General features: G+C 39.4%; 1 protein-coding gene across 2 annotated transcripts in view; it reads left to right on the top strand.

The window, feature by feature from the left end:
* Positions 1-22,242, top strand: part of ECEL1 (endothelin converting enzyme like 1) — a 65,867-nt gene that overhangs the window by 23,041 nt on the left and 20,584 nt on the right. For both annotated transcript variants that reach the window (XM_072142478.1, XM_072142479.1), the window contains exons 3-10: positions 3,888-3,956; positions 4,289-4,399; positions 4,551-4,643; positions 10,899-11,023; positions 15,098-15,320; positions 15,577-15,675; positions 18,823-18,897; positions 21,737-21,840. In XM_072142478.1, coding sequence (XP_071998579.1) covers positions 3,888-3,956; positions 4,289-4,399; positions 4,551-4,643; positions 10,899-11,023; positions 15,098-15,320; positions 15,577-15,675; positions 18,823-18,897; positions 21,737-21,840 — 899 coding nt within the window. The remainder of the gene's footprint in view (positions 1-3,887; positions 3,957-4,288; positions 4,400-4,550; positions 4,644-10,898; positions 11,024-15,097; positions 15,321-15,576; positions 15,676-18,822; positions 18,898-21,736; positions 21,841-22,242) is intronic.

Here is a 22,242-nt window from a genome sequence, read left to right as displayed (position 1 = left end):
AAAGGAGATCATCTTCTGCTTGTAGGCAGGTTAAGAGGATGGAGCTTAGCAACATTTGTGTCTTGCTGACACACCCAGTTGTCTTCCAGTACATCACAGAAATGTATTTTAATTTATTGCTTATATACAAACAGTGTATACATACAGTATATACTACAGAAAAAAAATGACAGCACCCCAAGATTCCATCCAAAATTGTGTACTTTCATTCAAGTGATCACTGCAACGTTTCGACTCCTGAGGTCTAGAGTTTTTCTCAAGCCTAGGAATCTTGGAGTGCTGCCATTTTTTCCTTCGTAAGTTATTGGATGGAGTCCTGGACCTAGCACCGGAGTATAAATTTTTGCATGTGCTGCTTCTTTTTTTGCTATTTTTAAAGTATATACTATAATATATACAGTATGTATACATCCACACTGGGGAACATTTACTTACCTGGTCCTGTTGCGATCCCTGATATGGACGGTCCGAAGAAGATGAAGATCGTGCGCCCAATATCCTGCACGTGTCGCTTCCCCACTGAGGTCCGCCTCGGTGAACTTCAGCGCAGCAGCGCCAACTGGTGGACGACGGAGGAACTGCCTTAGTGAATCCCGGCCGGACCCGAATCCACCGCAGGAAACGCACCGCTGGATCGCGAAAGGACCGGATAAGTAAATCTACCCCAGTTTATATGTTAAATCCCGTGCTCAGTCCGAATCCGTCAGATCGTCCGACGGCCCGCCCCCCGGTTTGTGTCAAACCGTACAGTATATATACATTCTTACACATTAACAATTAACTATATCTAGTGTTTAGATCATACAAAGATGCAGACAGTGTTAGGTATTAGCCCTGGAAAGCACTGCTTCAGCACTGGTTTCCAGCTTTTCAGGACTGCTTCCTAACACAGGCTGCAGTTTCTTATGGTCAGCAATACTCTCAAACTTCCTTCAAATATGTCTTTAAAACCTGCAGACTGTCCCTTATCCAATATTATTGTGTCACACGTTTCTGTACATCTCTTTTTTCACATAGATGTATGGCAGGTCCATGAATTGTCTATTGATTTCTGTGAAGTGCATCCGTCAATGTTAGATTAAACATGAGTTGCAGGTTGCAAACATCTTGAGCCTCCCAAATATCCTGACTTTAAGTCCACTTTGTCAGTCCATGATTTATGTGTACAACTGCCCTACTGCCTCATTTTGTAGTGGGAATTAGAAGAGTTGAAATTACCGTTATGCATTTTTCTGTTATTATAGGGGAGTTTCTACACAGGACCTTTATATATAGGTCATAGTTCCACATTGTGGAGGACCTCACACTTTCATTGTTTAGACGGATGGTTTGTAAGTTAGGGTTGGTACTGCATATTGCTTCATGTCTATGATGCTATGTCTTTCATATTGATCCAATGGGTTGTAGCGGTGCTGAAGGAAACTCAGCTCTGTCTAATGTGAAGTGGCCCGGATAAGTTCCATAATTCTCACATGAAAGTAAACAGCAGTCCAGCATTGTCATGGCTCTATACTTATTAGCTGATCCCTGAATGGGGCTAGAAGTGATATTCATGACCTATTAACATGATTGCATGATGATACCATTATAAATACCAGCCCTTAAGTTTATAGTAGTCATAATAATATTATTTTAAAAAATGTAAATATACTTGTTGAATGATGAGAAGTGTAAATATAGGTGGGACTGAAGTAAAGAGATTGTCCATATTTTTTTCTTTATGGTCTATCCTGATTATTGGCTATAAATATCTGATTAGTTAGGGACAAACAACCAGCGCCCACACAAACCGGCTGTTTGGGTATGCCTGTGTACTGTATAGTGGCCATAATACTAAACTATAGTCAAGTAATAGCCCACAGACACAACACATAGGCTTCTACTTCCATGTCTTGTGCTGTGCCAGGCTAATCAGTACAGGGTCCTATCAGGTTTTGAGGATAGGCCATTAATAAAAAAAAATCTTTGTCATCCCCATTCAGGCCCCATTCATACAGTTATTGTGCTCATTCCAAACTGTGATGTGTTCCACTCCTGAGTATACAAAATCATTGCACTTTTTCCGCTTGGCTCACACAAACGTTCTACTCTTTGAAATTGTCACTGAGCTCAACAAAATGTTTTCATAAATTATACAAAATCAAAATTTATAAGAAAATGTGGGCAAGGTAGAGGAGAATGATGGAAAAGTATGCAGTGTACTACAGAAACATTTCATATGACAAAACTGAATGAATAGAACTGTATGGAATTGGTCTCCAAAATATTCAGAATACTGCACATTCTCCAAACAAGCTTTTCCCTTCCTGTGGTTTTGCTAGAAGACTTTTCTGTCTGGACACTAACTTTAATATCTTAGCTTCTTTTTAAGAATTTTTTTCATTGCTGCCGGTAATTTCTTTCTGAAACTGCTGCTGTTCCTGACTCCCTACTGTTAGCAAAGCATTCTGGGTCAATTAGGCACCAGCAGGGAAATATGAGAAGTAGCAGCAGGAGAAGGAAAAGAACAGCCCAAAATTCAACCACAAAGTATTTGTTCAGGAAAAGTTTATGAGAGATTCTATGGTGATTCGGCTATATTTACATTTTATTCATCTGTTTGAATGATTGAATTATAGAAATGAATACATCATGACATCATCAATTTGTAGATTTTCTCAGGTAATATTTGGAATTCTCCAAATCAACTCTGCCAGGCAAAATTCAGGGACAAAAATCAATTAATGATACGTAGTTGTACTCACCAGATTAAGAGTTTACATTTGTTAAAATCTTAGTTGATAGGAATATACACATAAAAATTATGTATACTTAAAGTGTTTGTGCAACACATACAAATGAATTGATATAAAAAAGTATCATTTTAAAATTATCCTTTGTCTAGGTACTGTGTCTTAATGTTATTTCTAACCCCATGTGTACTATTTAGCAGACTCACTATGACTCACTATGAATTCATTCCCCTAGATTCACCACATTCATGTAAAGATCCAGTGAAAAAGACTCTATGATAAATGGATCCCAGTTAGGAAACCATAGGTAGGACACCATAATAAGTATGTAGAAGCAATATCTAGACAAAGGAGCAGGAAACGGCCATGCCTCGAATTGGTCAAAAGATAAAATCTGCTCAATATTTTGTGGTGGGGCGGTCGAGCTTGTTCATGTTGTGGTGAGACACTAGGGCACATTTACTTACCATTGACGCCACCGTTGACGCCGCCGATCCGGAATGTCCGACGAGGATTCGGGGCTGCCGCGATTCACTCAGACCGTGCGTCCAATTTCCTGCATGTGTCGGTTACCCACTCAGGTTCGCTGGAGTTCACTATCTTCTTCATGGTGCATGTAAGTGCTTGTCTTGCAACATAATTTTTAAAGTTAAATTCCGCGGTTTGTCCGAATCAGTCGTGTTGTCTGACGTCCACACCCCCCAATTTGTGCCGCATGCAAGCCGACGCTGAAGCTCCACAATACGATCCCATGCGCCAAAAACCCGGGGCAATTCAGTGCAAAACGAAAAAATTTGAGAAACCCGACAGAAATGCCGCCGCGGGACCCTTAGTGCCCCACTGTGTGCTCTATGGGGAACTTGAACTGGCCACAATATGGTCATGCACATGGGTCCTGATAATCTGTGCTGATTCTCTAAAAATATCTCCATGATACCAAAGTTGAAAGGAAAAATGTCATCTTTTTCCCACTAATTATTCCATGCTATAAATTTCATAATCTTGGGACCGTGACCCTCGTGGACCCAACTGGGTAATTTTCACCTTATTGGTTAGAAAGAGACTTTGAATGATATGTTTTATACATATGGGAAGCTTAAGCCTTTACTAAACGTTTTATCCCATATATTTGCTCCATGTGTCTTTCACTTATAGATTGATCAAGATGGTCTGTCTTTACCCGAGAGAACCCTCTACCTTGGACAGGATGAAGACAGTGAAAAGGTATAAGACATAAAACACTTGTCACAAATACACTTTTGTATCTTGAGCTGCTCATTTTCAGTCACTCATTGCTTTTCACTCAAAGTGATAAACTGATGCTAAATATGTAGGTTTAATATGTATACAAATTAGTTTATTTATGGAAAAGATTTTCCATGATTGCTCTATATATAATAAAATAAAGCCTTATATTGTTGGAAACTATGGTAGCATAACAGCTTTATTAAAAAATGAATTTGCATCACAATTACTATTGTGTGATTCGATATTAGAAGGCTGTGTATCATAATATTGACTACACAGTAGAATAACAATTGTTTTACCTTCTGCAGATTTTAGTAGCTTACAAACAGTTCATGCAGAAGATCCTAAGCCTCCTAGGTGTTGAGAATGTTCAGAAAAAGGTCCAAGAAATTCTACTACTAGAACAGGATCTTGCCAATGTAAGTGCCCAAAATCATTATGACATTTTAATCATTCTAATATTGTTCTCTGTTTAGCTCATTCCGTTATCCTATTATAACATGAAAAGAGTTGGTATTTCTACCACTTAATTCTAACTGCAACTTGTCCTTTACATTTTCCACCTTCAAGATCACGATCTCAGAATTTGATGACGTCAGGCGTGACATCAGCACTATGTACAACAAGGTCACCATATCTCAACTGCAAAAAATTGCACCATACGTAAGTATGTGTTCTTTTTACTTTCACAAGAGTTTTATTGTTTTAAAAGCCAATAGTGCCTTATAAAAGGACACAGCTAGAAAAAATCCCCCTTGTAGGGGGACGGTGAAAATTCTTGCATAACAGATACACGTCCAGAAACATTGAAATATTAAAATAATAAAACATAGGGGAAAGGGGGAAGTGGGGAAGGTAAATGCAGTTACAAAGTACTAAAAACCTCACAACAGTGATCTCCATTGCTTCTTTTCTATAAAGTATGAGCCATGTCAGAGAACCAATAGATCTCAGTGGGACAATAGTAGAGCTCTTTTAAGATCTGGTGAGCCCTGTGTGCCTTCAGTATCTATACTGTAGGCCTCAATTCTCTCAAATAACATTATGAGATTTATTCTATTTTTAACTGCAGTGAATGACAAGTGAGCTTTTTGCATTCAGTTGCTATATAAATCATGGTGGCTAAAGGAAAAAACTGAAGCAACTGATGTGCCCCTGCAAGGAGTGAATGAGAGTCTTCACATTGTTTCAGATGGTTTGTACAACAGGACAGTGCCACCATATGTGGGCCATGACACCTAGAGCATCACATCCACGAAAACAGTGGTCGGATAAATGTGGGTAAAGACTAGCCTGGCAGGCAGGTGTAAAAATCTAAGAGAAGTCTCAGGTAAAGATACTTGTTGGCAACCTTTTGCTAGGTTGGTGCAACAATGGGGCAAATTTACTTACCTGGTCCGGCCGGGATCCACTAAGGTCCGTGCGCCCGATGTCCACCAGGTGTCGCTGCTGCGCCAAGGCCGCTGGATTTCACCGGAGTCCACCTTCTATTTCTTGGTGCAGGTAAGTGTGTGTCAAGTGACACTTTTTTTTTTAAATACCGTCATTTTTACGAATCCGTAGGGTTTTCCAACGGCCACGCCCCCGATTTCCGCCGCATGCATGCTGGCGCCGAAGCGCCACAATCCGATCGCAAGCGCCAAAAACCCAGGGCAATTTGGTGCAAATCAGTAAAATTTGGGAAACCCGCCGAAAAAAAAGCGATTAGGGCCCTTAGTAAAAGAACCCCAATGTCTCCATTACACCAAAGAATGCTCATAACCTAGATCCGATTCCCAAACAAGATTTGATGTTGGGTGGGGGGTGCATTCAATATAGAATATAATCTAGACATAGTATGAGACAAGTATTAGTTCTTTTCAACAAATTCTGCACAGTGAACGAAGAGAGCAGCAAGTCTGTGTGGTATATCCCTGGCTGAAGAGTCCTAAATGATGTCATAGAAGAGGAAATCTATAACATATTATAATATTTACAGTTAAATTTTATTTATTTATACTATTTATATTAAAATATATTTTAAAAAACTATTATTATTAACCCACCATGTTTTGCACCAGGTAAATTGGTGGCAAACATGGTGGGTTAATAATAATAGTTTTGGGGGAAAATTCCTCCAAATTGACACTTTTTCACCATTTAAAAATTTTTCACCATTCAGAAACATTTTTAATAAAAAGTGATCCAAAAAATCATTCCATGATACGCCCCCCAGGCTCCTTCTTTACCAGCCTTCATTTGGCTTTCCGGAGATTCGTGTAGGGAGGAGGGACAAGCCAGATTAGCTATGCCACTCTAGTCAGACCTAAATATGCATCTCGGATGGGCCTCCCAGACCTCAAACTATACCGTTCGGCATCCGTGCTCATGCGTATAACTGACTGGCATTATCATAATACATCTAAACAGTGGGTGTCCTTGGAGACAGACCTTACTCACGCCCACATTCGACCTATCACATGGCTACAGCCAGCCCAAGGAACGGAGAGCTTCACACATTCCCTTTTCTCCCCCTACGTCTTTCTTGAATGGGACAGAGTGGATTCCCAGGATCCAGGGGATCCTTGGTCCAGGGCCCTCTTACTTCCCTATATAACAACTCAGCTTTCCCCCTGGGGATGGGAAGGAGGAGAATTCTATGCTGGGAAGTGGAAGTAGGTACCCATATGGGCCAGTGGTGCTCATACCACTGCTAGACACTCTGCCTGCCTGGGACACCCTACAAGCCTCTAACCCCAATAACCCTCTGTCAAGATTGGAATACCAACAGCTAGCATAATTTGTGAGCTCTGGCTCCAACTCTAGATTTGAGGCGTCCCTCAATGTGCTTGAGGCCCTCCTTTAGCCTCCATGCCCCCCGGCCCATGTACTATCTCAGCTATATACTATACTACTCACTAAATCCTCTCAGGGGAACCCAGGGTTTGTGGCAGCATGGGAGACAGAACTATCAACTACCCTTACCGAAGCAGAATGGGAAAGAGCCTTCTTATTCCCCCATAAACTCCCCTTACCCTTCAGCGCACAGGAGAAGAATTATAACATTTTATCACAATGGTACAGGTGCCCCCTCATGCTCCACAGGATCTATCCGGGAATCTCAGATATTTGCTGGCTGTGCGGAGGTGGGATGCATTCTGTATGTCTGGTGGAGCTGCTCAGTAATACGGGTCTTCTGGCGGATGGAGTTTGACACCTACAGCAGGGTGTCCGGTAAGACTGTACAGTTCAGCCGACAGGTTGCCCTTCTCTCTGTGTTGCCGGGCACCATCTCATCCATCAAAAAGGGCTTCCTTCGCCAATTCCTCACAGCGGCAAGGACAGTGATTCCTCAACATTGGAAGAGCCCCCACCCACCTACTACTGTGGAGTGGATACAAGGGCTCTGTTATATTCATAGAATAGAGGAGCTTGTGGCCAATGACTCCATAGACCCGAGCAAAACAACCATGGTTTGGGCCCCTTGGGAGGAATATCAGCTTACCCCAGCTTTCCAGGATCTCTTTACCTAAAGCTATAGTCTCTTTACTTGAAACCACAGCCTTTCAGGAATTCTGCACTGGCAATTACTAGGAAGTACGGCCATGCCTAGTGAGTATGTCTGAAGAATGATTTGGAAGCCGCCATTACCCCCTCTTCCCCGTTCTCTACCCTAACCCCTCCTCTGCCTACCCCCGCCCTGTTTGATTTGTCTTGTCTCGTTTGTTGGTATTGTTGGTATATTTTCCTTGTTCTGCTGCCGGAATGGGTGGGTGGTATCCCTGCAATGTGTTATAATTATGATCCCTGCTCCAGCGCATCCCTGCAGCCTGTTCTTATTCTGCAATATGATGCTAGATATGCTTTACTGCTGGGGTCCTGCAAGACCACCCTTCATGCTATGAGAATTTTGTTTGTATATGCTGTTTCTCCTTTCTCGTTAAAAACGTAGATCATGCTAAAACATCATTCCATGAGGCAAAGAATAACACCTTAGCCATATCCATTTACCAAAATCTGAAAAATGTTGATTGTCAGAATATGGCAACATAAGAGTTTTTTTAATGCAAAGTTTTTAAATTCTTTTAAAGGCATTAAGACATTAAATAACTACATACACTTATTTCATATATCTATAAATATATATATTATATGTAAATAAACACAGAGAATAAAGTCATATTGTCATTTATGCCATATGATTGAACACTGCAAAGTTTAAAATGTTAAAGGGTCAATGGTAGTTTTCAGTTAATTTCCTATCACTCCCCAGAAACAATTAATAAAATGAAATCAATAAATTACCCAAAAATGTGACAGTTACAAACAAGCCATCATATGTCTACAGTGACAGAAAAATAAAAAAGTTGTCACTCTTGCCATGTGACAAAGAAAGTAACATAAAAAGGAATGGTTTGGTTATTATGGCCCAAAATAGGCTGGTCACTAAAGGGTTAATGCATCTTTGTCCTCACTGTTCTTAATACAGCCTGTGTAAACAGCCTGGTAGATTGTGTGGCTAAGATTTATTCCACTCCATTACCTATAAACAACTTGGCCTTTCCTCTCTTTTCTAAGTGTACAGCTATGAAAACCTTGTAAAAAACAGATACTTCAAAATAGTAACAATTCAATGGTTTAGCAAGAAAATGGTTTGAAACTGCCCTTCAGTGTTCTGAGAATAACTACATAAGTATACTTTTAGGAATATATCAGGGAATGGCATATTAAGGGCTCTGTTCAGGTTATTAATGGCTCCACTTTGCAAGTCTGCTGGAAAAAGCTCCTGAATAAGTGGATTCATAGCAGAGAGGGGTTCAGTATAGGGGAGGCAAAACCTAGATATACCAATATTACCACTATACAGTAACCATATATGGCACGTCCTGGTTCTACTCAGCGCTCAAACATTTTATAAATAACAGAACAAAACAATGAAGTGACCTCCCTGACTATATCCATCCACATTCTTGTCTAAGAGAAATAGTATAGTGGTAGTAGTACTGTGCTGTGCCGTGCCCCTATGTACAGGATAGTGGTAGTAGTACTGTGCTGTGCCCCTATGTACAGGATAGTGGTAGTAGTACTGTTTTACAGGATAAGAGAAGTAGAAGTAAGAGAAGTAGAACTATGCTGTACCCATATACACAGGATATGTAGTTTGTGCATGTATATGCTACGTATATGCAGTATGTATGTTTATGGTGTATGTGTGTGCATATGCTATATGGTGTGTGTATATACTGTCTGTATATATGTGTGTATGATGTATATACACTGTATGTATATGCTAAGCATATGATGTATACATACTAAATACTCATACTGTAGGATAGGAGCATTATCCTAGACCTACAGAGTCCTAGAGACACAGATAGAGATAAAATATGGGTACCGGGGCCCCCCAAGGTACCGGGACCCAGAGCCACTACCTCTTTTTCCCTTGGTAGCTATGTTTAATAGGGTTCCATTGTCACTATATTGTGTCCATCTGCGCCAGAATGTAGTCCACTCAGGGAAGAGGCCTAGTTAGACGGTGGTCACATGACCAAAGTGTTGGTGCCCACCGGAGGATTCTGGCCCTTCAGTGGGCCAGTCCAACACTGTGCACAGTTGTATAAACATGTGTGCACAAAAATGTATATTTTTTAAGGGGAAGGTGGGCCTCATACAGAAGTCTAGCCTCTCCAAGCTATACCCCTGACTGAAGATAGCAGAAGGTTCATTAAAATCTATTGGTGACAGAACATTAATCGAAAACTTCCTTGAAATGTTGAGCGTAATGGTAAACACAGAATTTGCCCATACATGTTGCAATATTTCACTGGTTTATAAGTCAGAGGGAGGCCTTTATCATTATGTAATGTTATCATATGCCTAACCTTGGCTATTTTCTTTAAAATCAAAAGATTTTCTCCAGCATAAGATGCTATTTGTAACCACTCTTCGCCTCAGTTGTTACTAAATTTTCAACAAAGTTGCATGAATTAAGTATATATACTAAACTTTGTACTATATCTTATCATAGAAAAGTGCCTCTTTCTCCACTTAATTAACGCTTTCCTCAACTGAAGGTGAGGAGTGAGCAGAAGCTTGGCAAGAGAAGTAAATCTTTACCCACCAGCACAGGAAAAACTGAAAATAAGAAACAGAGCCTGCAGAGGGCTTAGCTAAAAGAGGGCTAAAAGTCACATAATGGCCTGAAAAGTGTTATGAATGCATGCTATATTACTGAGCTGTGCAATGTTTGTTTGAAAGGTTAGGTATGCTTTCAGTTATTTGATCCCTTTTCTATAATAGAATAACACATATTAATATAATGTACAAAATTAAATAATTTTAAAGTGTTTATTTCTACACCATACAAGTCTGTTACAAGAAAAGTAAAAGAGCATCTCTTTAAACTAAGCATGTGAGGATACAAGATCATAGCTTGATACAGATCTTTGCAATCCATAAATCAGACCACTAAAAACGAATTTAATTACAGACGGTCCCCTACTTAAGGACACCCGACTTACATACGACCTCTAGTTACAGACGGATTCCTCTGCCTACTATGACCTCTGGTGAAGCTCTCTGGAAGCTTTACTATAGTCCCAGACTGCAATGATCAGCTGTAAGGTGTCTGTATTGAAGATTTACTGATAATCCTTGGTCCCATTACAGCAAAAAATGTTTAAACTCCAATTGTCACTGAGGCAAAATTTATTTTGTCTGGAACTACAATTATAAAATATACAGTTTCGACTTGCATACAAATTCAACTTAAGAACAAACCTCCAGACCCTATCTTGTATGTAACCCGAGGACTCCCTGTAGTGGGAAATAAAATTGAAATTGAAAAAAGGTTTTATAGGGATTTAGACTGGCTGTGTATGCATAGATGAACAAAAATTGTTAGACTTTCTTTTATGTCATATTTTATTTTTACTTTAGATTAAATGGAAACGCCTCTTGGACAGGATATTCCATGAAAACTTTTCTGAAGATGAAGAAATTGTTGTGTTGGCCACCGATTACATGCAGAAGGTATCTGATATGATACATTCTACACCCACAAGGTAAGAGTCCTTCCATTGACAGTACTTTATTCACCAGTCATTTCTCGCTGATGATTTCATAGAGCAACATAAGTAGAAAAATGTAATACCTGATTTTAAAAAATGCACACTATCACCAATTCTTATATAGAGATGAAATATGGGTAGTTTTACATCCCATTGTAAGAATCCATGAAATTCATCTGATCTGACATCCTTTCTTTTTTATGTTATATATACCTATAATATAATCCCTAAGTAGTAGTAGTCGTAGTAGTAAAAATGGCATAATGATAATAATGTTAAGATGCTGTGAGGTTTAAAACCCACCAAGGACGTACTGTATACGTGGATTAGGAGATAGAACAAGCACTATACACACCTAAGCACCTCTTATTTTGTCTAAGCGTGGTTTCATCCTTTTCATGTGTGTTCTACTTTGCCAGATGTTGTGTATATCACCATATTAGAAATGGCAAGGTTGTTATTTATGCCTACCATATATCATATAGTGAAAAAAACACTATATATCTTTAGAAATAGAATTTATGCATTATTCAGTTGGACTTCCCAGCTGCATAAATTAATAATAATAACTATATAGACCCCAAGCCCTACACTGAAAATGTTGTGCTATTGAATGTAGTATTTACTTTTATTTAATTACTGTTATATTTCTATCTGCTGCTATTTTGGCTTGCAGCACTTTACATCACGGTAATAAAAATTCACAGTGCCAGCTTTGACAAAAACAACTTAACAATACAAGATTAAATCTGCAACTAAAAGGATAGCGTAGCAGAATATTTGTGCCTTCTGGCATTACCTGTGTGTGGAGATGTAGACTGATTTATACAGTCATAGGAGCAAAGATGCCGGCAACAAGTGAAGGACATAATTTCTATCCATTGACAGCTGTTTTTCTCTTATTAGATGAAAACATGGTTGTTAGTATTTTCAAGATCGAGGTCGTCCAATGGGATAGCTAAATAAATTATATTTTGCTGTAAAACAAAATAGAACTTTTCGAGATATTTAATGTTAAAGGAAACCTACCACTTGAAGTGGCAGGTTTCAGATGGAAATACCGAGCACCAGCTCAGGGTGAGCTGGTGCCGAAGCTTATTTTTGTTAGTGTTTTAAACCGCGGTATCGCGGTTTAAAACACTTTTTAAACTTTATAGCCGGCGCAGGGAGGTACGCGCTCGGCGCTTACCATGCGCGCGACCGTGCGCACGGCTACATAGGAAGTGGAGGAGAGCCGCGCGCATGGTAAGCGCTGAGCGCGTACCTCCCTGCACCGGCTATAAAGTTTAAAAAGTGTTTTAAACCGCGATACCGCGGTTTAAAACACTAACAAAAATAAGCTCCGGCACCAGCTCACCCTGAGCTGGTGCTCGGTATTTCCATCTGAAACCTGCCACTTCAAGTGGTAGGTTTCCTTTAAGATCCAGGATTTTATTTTCAAATATTTTTATTGAATTAAAATAGAAATTAACTTCCATTGACTTTAACATATTGTATTAGCTCCATTCTTTGTATATGTGAAGAAACAATGAACTTAATACAGAGGGTAAATTCACAATAATGTCTAATGTACATGAGCTAGCCACACAAATTGTGGCTAGTTCACAGCCTCCATTTTTACAAAGATGCAGCATTGGGTAAGCATATCTTGTATAGCTGTAGACCGGTTGGGCGATCCTTTAGCACTTCTAGGTTATTAGGAGTAAAAGGAATAAAATTATTTCTTCACAGAGCTTTTATAGATGGAAGACATAGAAAAGGTGTTTAAGAAAAGTAAAACCTTTGTAAGCACAATTTTGCCAGCATCTATAGGATGTACCTGGGTATTCTAGCAAGGTGAACTGGTGTATTGTAGCATCTAGTGATTGGACTTCCAAAAGATTCAAACATTTTGAGGCTTTGTTTGATCAACGGAAATCCTGTGTCCACTGTTCTTTCTCCCATTGTAGTAGGTATGATTTCTTATCTTGTATTCTGTATTATTGGATTGTTTTCTGGAGCTATTAGGGGGTTAGAACAATTCTTGGACTGTTGAGGGAACCAGAAAGGGTGTTTTAGAGTATTTAGCAATATTATTTCTCAGATTTTTTAAAGATAAAACAAAATTTTCCGGTATTTTGTATTTCCTCTTTAAGGTATCTAGAGGGATTGCATTTCCTCCTTCATATAGATGATTGGATGAAACTTTTTTCTGTCCACGTGAGGGTGGGGATTTTGTTATCTTTATATTCAATTACTTGTAGCAGGATATCTATTTGGATAGATATCTTTTTTGGCATTTTCTCTGTTTTTGTTAATAGTTGTCACCATACATTTGTAATTCATCACCCATCTACCATGTGCCATTTCCTGTTTCACGTGGGTGTATTCTTATGTGCCAACAAAGTCTTTTAGTTTCCTTAGAAGAGTATATTTGATGAATAGTAATCCCAATGCAAAATTTTCTGATGGATTTACATATTCTTTACCTATCAGTCCATCGGCTATTACTGTTCACATTTAAACTTACTTTGAATGTGCGTGTGTTTGCTCTCAATGTAGAGAGGAGGATAAGACAGACACCATCCTGCTCAAGTTGCATCTTATCTCATCATTTAAGGAATTCCACATATCTAATATATTTTCCCAAAATATGGTAGATAAATTCTGGCTAAACATTGAATGCACATTAGCTCTGTTTTATTAACCTTATGCCCCCTGCACACCAACATTGCTTTTCTGACTACCTTTGTTTCCGTTAATGGCACACAGTCCCATATATTTCAATGGACTTTCATATTAACCATGGTATCCATTTCCCTGTGTATGAGCTGACTCTGTTTACACCTGGGGCAAGTGTCCAGTGCCATTAGCTTATGAGCCGACTTTACGAACCAATGGCAAACGGCCTAAAACCAATATGCATGACTTACCTGGATCCTGCACTAAGACTTCCAGGGCTGTTCAATAAATGACAACTGGTCTACAGCATCTTATCATCTCTGGGTTATCTTAGGACCTCATGTTTAATAACACGCCTGAAAAGTAAACTAGTCCAAAGAAACTAAGCACTTTTTTCTACTCTCTGTCTATTCACAAACATGCAATTGAAATGTATTTCTCTTTTTTTCTGTTTCCCCATGAATTCATTCTGCATCCACCTAACACTAGAAACATGCATCTTTTGCTTTCTCTTTCCAGCCCCATCTCAATCATTATTCCTCTCTATATCTTCTTCTTTCCTTTTAATGTCATACACAGCCCTGGGCTGACATACCACAGCCTCTTCTAGACTGGACTCTATGGCTGAAACATTAAGCTAATGGTCATTGATCTAGTGAGGGCTTGCTGTGTCCTGAATGTCAATGTTGTGTGTTATAGTAATTGTCTGAGCAGAGGAGCTACACAATGTACCTGTAGTCAATGCAAGCAATGGTATTAGAATGCAGCATAAGACATTGCTTTATGTATAGCTCTATTGCATATTCCCGCAGATCTGGAAATAAAGCAATAGCTTATGTATGATGTGCAGCCGTGGAATAATGTGTAAGGAATACTTTGATAACAATTCTTTGTAAAGTAAGGTACAATGTATCCTACAAATAAATAACATCATGCAAGTTATATTCTATGGAAATACTCTCTTTTTATAAGAAATGCTGCCCATGCATGATGACCTGCCTTAGTTCCACCTTATGACTATACAATTCTGTTTGGAACAAGACAAACAAAGAGCTGAGATGAGTCTTCAAGGATGAGGTCATTGAGAATCTGGAGATTACTCATGCATCATTTCAATTATTAGGATTAAAGATGTTCTGAGCAATTTGTGGATTAAATCTGGCAAAATAGTAGCTCAAAGACTTAATTTCAATGAGCCTTTGTCCAGAATCTGTAGTCTTTAGTCTCATGGTGATTGTTTCATTGTCCAGACAATTGTGATAAATTGTATCTTCTGTACAATGTGCCAGTCCTGTTCTTGATGTGTTTGAAAGGATTGAAATGACTGCGGGATTTTTAACTATTACATGTTAAGATATTATTATTTACTAAAATTGTACCATATAATAAAGAGTATGTTTCTTGCAGTGTCCTGCACAATTACATGCTATGGCGACTTGTAGTTGTCCTTAGTGAGCATCTTTCCACTCCCTTCCGAGATGCACTGCATGAATTGTCTAAAGAAATGGAGGAATCAGAGAAACAGCTGGAACTGGGAAAAGTCTGCCTTACACAAGCCAATAAGCATTTTGGGATGGCACTGGGAGCTTTGTTTGTGGAAGAGTATTTCTCATCATCCAGCAAAGCCAAGGTAACTAGAGATATGGTGAATTGCAATATTCACTTCAATTCGTCAGAACCCTATTCTAGATACCATGAAGGAAAGTGATTCTAGTGTTCAGTGTTTTGTTACATACAGTGTAGAGTAGCTAAACAGTACTAGGAATAAAGAAATAACATCTTCCACTATTTCCCAACTTTAATGTTATCCCTCCATCGTGGCTTACTGCTCCCAACCTGCAGGATTTCTACTGTTCTTTTACGTAATTTTGACTTTGTGCATACAGGTGCAGCAACTTGTTGAAGACATTAAATTTATACTTGACAGTAGGCTGGATGAGTTAGACTGGATGGACATAGAGACCAAAGAAGCTGCAAGAGGAAAGGTAAACTGAGAAAGTATATAATAGACACTGTTCATTATGTAGTATGCAGTACTGTCATCATTTACAAATATCTATTCTGCACCAAGAAAAGAGAAGCCATAGCATTCAAAAAAGGCACAGATCAAAGTGAAAATGGTAACTCAATAAATATAGCATTATTATTATTATTATTATTTTTATTAATATTATTGCTACTATGTTTGGTCAACTAATGTGTTCCTGTGGATTTTTGGTGTGCAGCAGATTCTCTTCTTTGGTAATATTAACCCTTGAAACTGAGGTCATGTCCTAAATGCAAACTCCCTCTGAGATGGAATTACTATTCTATTCTAATTCCACAGATGGATCACTGTTTAAATGAAAGTGTGTTAACTCAATTAGTTACAAAAGGGGCAGTTCTCTGTATTCAATATCATTAGAGATGGTGTTATGTGATTAACCGGTCAAGCTAGTCCTGTTCACCAGTGATATATATGGAATACATATATATATATATATATATATATATATATATATATATATATATATATATATTGTATATAATGATATTTCACATATTTCAAATTCCTCCAAGTCAATAAATGGAGGGGAACAAAACAGAGAAAAAATAGAATGCTACATGCAGCTTTAGCTGAATGTGGTTATATTGTGATTAATAGTCTACAGCAACACTAAGAGAAAAGAAGGATTTCTTGAGACACTTTTGCAAATTACAATGCAGCTGTCTTCTGCAGTGGGCTGTGGGCCAGTTTTCTATCTGACTTTGAAAATGTTCTTTATAGTGCAAACTGCTTGCACAGGTATTTAAGAAGTGCCTGCACCATAATTGTGTCACACAAGACCCTTTTGTGGCACGGCTGCACTAGGCATCAGGCAAATTAGGGGGTGTTCAAGCGCATAGTCGGACCATGCGCCAAATTTAACATGCAAAGTCCGACAGAAGTGTGTTGCAAGTTGGTGCACTATTTTGGAGCAGTACAGGGGATGCCAGATTCATGAAGAACGTGCGCCAGAGATCCTGAATCTGGCGCCCTAGGCACAGTACGTAGGCAAACTGCATTAATTACACACTGCTCTGTTCTTAGTAAATGTTCCACAATTTGCTAAGTAGGATGTGTACTGTCAGATGGTTGACAGCGGGGCTACAGCAGACAACCTGACACCACCCAAATAAAACTAGAGATCAGAAATGAATGACATTTATTACTTGGAAGCAGTGGAACTATACAGAAATTAGAACTATGAAGAACTAACTTGAACCATCCCACATTTCGTCTCAAGAATGTCTAGAGAACTGCCTTTCAAAGATTTCCTTTTTCCACGAGGAAACACTACAGAAGAAAGCTTACTATATAAATACAGCACAAGAAAAGATATTACTAAATAGATAAATCATCAACAAGCTTACTGCATTGATATGGGACAATAACCAAGCAAACTACATACAGTACCAAAACCAAGCTTACAAAATAGATACTTCTTTTTCAAAAAGGCCAAAGGTGACGGATATCATTGTACAACATGGCTACATACACACAACCATGGGTTGCTCTCAGGCCACAAACAACAGACTTGTGGTCTATTGCTTGTGGCCCTTATGTCATTGATATGTCCACTCTGCCTAAGGGCCTATTTACATTGCCGTAATTGTGGCAGTGATCTGGTTGCACAAATTGTGGCCAGATCACTGCCACAATGGAAGACACCTAATCATGGTCCAGCAAGCACATGGTGTCTCACCACACGGTGTTCGAGTAGGACAGCTGCTTGTCTCAGCTGTCCTAAGTCTCAGACATCGGCAGGAAAAGGACCTGCTCTAAATTTTTCAGCTCTGGCAGCAAACTCGTACATTGGTCCATGGAGACCACATCCATGTTTATAAGCCTACAGAAATACACGGGACTGTATGCTGTTCGTTGAAACAACAGCGAGCACACAGTCAAAAACACTGGCCCACATTTATTAAGCAGACTGCACTGCTATTATTCTGCCATAGATTGCACATAAATACATAACTGCGTGCACATGTATTTATGTAGCGTTTTCACCAGTATTGTGTCGTGGCTGCACTTTGCACACCACAACACAATACTGTGCACATAAAGGGGAATTCTGGGGTGTATTCGCACTGTGCACCACATTTATGTAAACAATTGTGGCGCACTCCCAATAAACTGAGTGCACCAGGAAAAATTGTTGAAATCAGTTTAAGCATTTTGGCACCTGCAGGGAGCGCCAGGTTTAATGATGATTGTGCTCCGGTCTTCATTAATCCAGTGCACCCTGCAGATTAGTGAGGCAAACATAGTACCTGACTGCATCACTAATAATAAATGTGGGCATTTATTCATGATAGTGTTTATATATTAAATGTATACCAAAATGCTATATGGACATGGAGTAAACTAATACATTTTCTGCTACTCATCAAAATCACAGTTATATACAGTACAGGCAGTCCCCGGGTTACGTACAAGATAGGTTCTCTAGGTTTGTTCTTAAGTTGAGTTTGTATGTAAGTCGGAATTGTATACTTTATTATTGTAACCCCTGTCAAACTTTTTTTGGTCTCTGTGACAATTGGATTTTAAAAATGTTGGATTGTCATTAGAACAAGTACTAACAATTAAGCTTCATTACAGACACCTGTGATAACTGTTATAGCTGATTATTGTAGCCTAAGACTAAAATACAGAAAATTACCAATTACCAGAGGTCCGTTTGTAACTAGGGGTCGTATGTAAGTCAGGTGTTCTTAAGTAGGGGACCATCTGCACAGCAGGAACAAATACATAGGGAGTCATTTATTTTATCTCTGTTTGTTTGTTTTTGCTAGTTTTTGCCTTTTTTCCGTCTGCTACTATGGTAATTTATCAATCTCACCTTTTTCTTGTGTAAGTAGGTTTTTTTTCAGATCTGTTTTTGAGACATTTAGTACAAATGTCTCAATAATTTCGCACAAATGTCTCAAGTAATTTCTCTCCATTTTCTAAGTGTTCTTTATTTTGTCTAGAGTTTTTTGTGCCGCCGGCAACAGCTAGCACAAGGCGCTATTATACATTTGTATGCAAGAAGTCTTAGGGTTACTTTGTGGCAGATTTGTTCTTATTGATTTGTTTGGGTAACATTTATCATTTTACTTTTCAGCTCAAACACATGATGGTTATGATTGGATATCCTGATTTCCTACTCAAGCCAGATGCAATGGATAAAGAATATGAAGTCAGTAGTATTCTCTGCCCCATGAGATATGTATTTCTGGGGTCTTTTAAAAGACCATGTTTGAAAAGAGCTTATTTTTGTAATATTGAATCTAAATATCATACCAGAAATAAACCCTGAAAACTGCATGATATAAAAAAATTGCTGAATGTTAAACCACCTTAAAAATAAGTCTATCAGAGCTTCTGTGCTATCATTTATAAATGGGGGACCCTGTGCTCAGGCTTCCATAATAAGTTAGTTGTGGCAAATAATTACAGTAAACTAAGACAACATACAGTGACCCTAGAGAATGTCAGCAGAAGTATTTTTTTAAATTTCCCAAAATGAAACATAAAATATAATTCCTGTAAAATGCAGACTTCACAAGTTCATATTTTCTACCTTGGCAGCTGCCCAGGTTTGCAGAGTGAAATAGATCATTTGTAAATGACCACTCAAATTACAGGAAAAATATGGTTCTCTAGAGAAGACATACTGTACAGTGTGTTATGTCTGTTTTATTGCTTGATGTCATGCCTAGCTATACAAGGACATTTAGGTGCATGGGGTATTACTGCATCTATGTATGTCTATATAGTATTAGCTGTGTCACTATGCTGTAATACGAAACAGGAAAAAGTTTGTGACTCATATCAGCTGAGTACCTTATGAGTGTAGTAAATCTACCCCTTTAAATTTTTTTAATCAGATTATAACTTGAAATGTAAAACATAATTTCAGGCCCCATAATTATCTGAGAACAAATACAGATATACAGCGCTGTATCATTCTCTACATAGGTTAATGAGTTCTCAGTCTACCTTGAACTATAAAAGTTTCATCAACGGGATACGAAATGAGTGGATGAGTCACAGGTACAAGTGAGCAGCGGCCATGGGCTTGTCGTTAACAATCAACATTTTATCTGATGTGATATTTCTCATATGTGAAAGTAGTTATTGACCCCCTAATGAATGTACTTTATACCCCTATACCAGTGATGGCGAACCTTTTAGAGACCGAGTGCCCAAACTTCAACCCAAAACCTAATTACTTATCGCAAAGTGCCAGTACGGCAATTTAACCTGAAAACTGACGGTTTAGTTTAGAATCAATAAAATGATACATTCCCAATCAGAGGCAGCTTCCCTCCCATTGCGTTTTATTTGCATTTCAAAACTCCTATACTTGTTTCATACATTGAGGAAGAGGCAGCAGTCCTATACACACTGAAACGCCACTTTTACACCATTTTACATCATATAAAAGAGTAATAAAAAGCTATCAAAAGGTCGCACAGAACTCAAAATGGTAGCAATGAAAACAACGGCTCATTAAGCAAAAAATCACACCTCCCCAGCTCCGTGCACTAAAGTTATTAGCCTCACAAGATGGCGAAACCATTTTCTTTTTTGTACACTGTTTTAATTATTGATAAAGTTTTAAAACACAATAAAACCTACAAAACTGGTATCACTGCGATTGCATCGAACCAAAAAATAAAGGAGACAAATGATTTGGAGCGCACAGCGAAAGTATTAAAATCTAATCCCACAAGAAAGCGTTCCAAATTTTTTTTTCCGCCATCTTTACCATTTTTTTTCCAGCTTCCTAGTACACGACATGGAATAATAAATAACGCAAAAAATAAGTCCTCACACCGCTATATATAAATGCACATATAAATATATAATATAATATGTATATACATACATACAAACATAGAAATACATATATTACTTGCTATTTGGTTGTCCAAGGTGGCGGCCGTGCAAAAGTTCAGGTGTCTGGTGTTCCAGAGGGGGAGGGGGGGAGGGGTCGGTTGGGTAGATGGGTAGAGGGCGGGTGGCCAGAGTTAGGGCTGCGGGGGGGGGGGGTAATGCGGCATATGGAGATCTGGGCAGTGGGTTTATGAGGCATGAGTTCCAGGGGAGGGGGTGATGGGGGGGGTGCAGTGACCGGAGTTGGGGTGGGGGGGGGTAGCGATAGCGTCCGGAGTTCGGGCGGGCGAATTGCAGTGGCGAATTGCAGTGGGCGGAGTCCGGCCGGGGGGGGTTAGCGGGCGGAGTGCGGGCGGAGTCCGGGCGGGGGGGGCGTTTGGTAGCGTTCGGAGTTGGTTGCGGTAGCGGGCGAGGTTTGGGCTGTGGTGGGGTTTGTGGTAGAGGGCATGGTGGTTCGCAATAGTGGGTTTGCGATAGCGGGCTGGGGTCCGGGCGGGGGGAGGGCTTGTGGTTGCAGGCACAGTTTGTGCTGGTAGTTTTGCGGCTTGCGGGCGGAGTTTAGGGGAGGGGCGGGAGCGAGCAGAAAATCATCCCTCCTGCTGGTATATTATGCCCCAAATAAAAAAAATTAACTTACCTCAGACTCCGCGTTCCTCCGGCTTCTTCTGTTCTGCACACAGAGTAAGGTGCCCAACGCTAGCAGCGTAATGACATCATTACGCTGCCAGCACTGGGACGCTTACTGTCCTGTGCGCTGTAGTGATCAGACAGAGCAGGCAGCGTCAGCGCCCTGCTCTGTCATGGCTTTTAGCAGTATCGGAGCGCGGCTCCGATACTGCTTAAAGCTGAGTTAAATTCAAAGGACCCGCGTGCCAGCAGTGAGGGCTCTGCGTGCCCCCTCTGGCACGCGTGCCATAGGTTCGCCATCGCTGCCCTATACCCTTATACCTTATATTTCTCATGGAGACAATTGCCTAACATGTTTCTTGTGCAATGTGTGAGATACTAATCATATACACTATTTCTTACATCTATTCTACTTGCCGATGTCTATTCTGATTAGCTCTGTTTGTTTAATGGCCAGCTCTCTTATCATTTTCTGATTCGCTATTTTCCTCTCTACCTTTATCTCTTAGTTTGACGTTCATGAGAAGACTTATTTCAAGAACATTCTAAATAGCATACGGTTCAGCATCAAGCAGTCAGTAAAGAAGATCCGCCAAGAAGTGGATAAGTCAGCGTATGTATACCCTTTGGTATTCCATAGAAAAGTAACTAAAACAGGCAATGCAATTTGCTTTCCAATTATTAAAGGATAATTAAATGTTTTTTTTTTTAAATTACGGGTATAGATGGTAACAGTAAACTTCATAATATATTTTACTGAAGAAATATGTTCCTATGTCCTTTTTTATCATTCCCATTTTACCTTATGGAAGCAGTTTGTGTATTTCTTGAACTTCCCGTGCCATCTTGTATATTGCTTGCTTCATATCAGTCTTTAATGTGATGATTACCCTCATATCAGAGGTTGGAGGGGTACACAAAGGACACCCACCACCTTCTTTAGCCTTCTTTCATTATCTCTATGATGTATACATAATATGATGCTTACTGCAGCACAAAGAAGTATCAGAGAAAA

The sequence above is a fragment of the Engystomops pustulosus genome, chromosome 3, assembly GCF_040894005.1.
Source record: "Engystomops pustulosus chromosome 3, aEngPut4.maternal, whole genome shotgun sequence".
In the NCBI taxonomy this organism is placed as follows: domain Eukaryota; kingdom Metazoa; phylum Chordata; class Amphibia; order Anura; family Leptodactylidae; genus Engystomops; species Engystomops pustulosus.
Note: the sequence above shows the minus strand (reverse complement) of the source record. Positions and strands in the feature narration are given on the sequence as shown.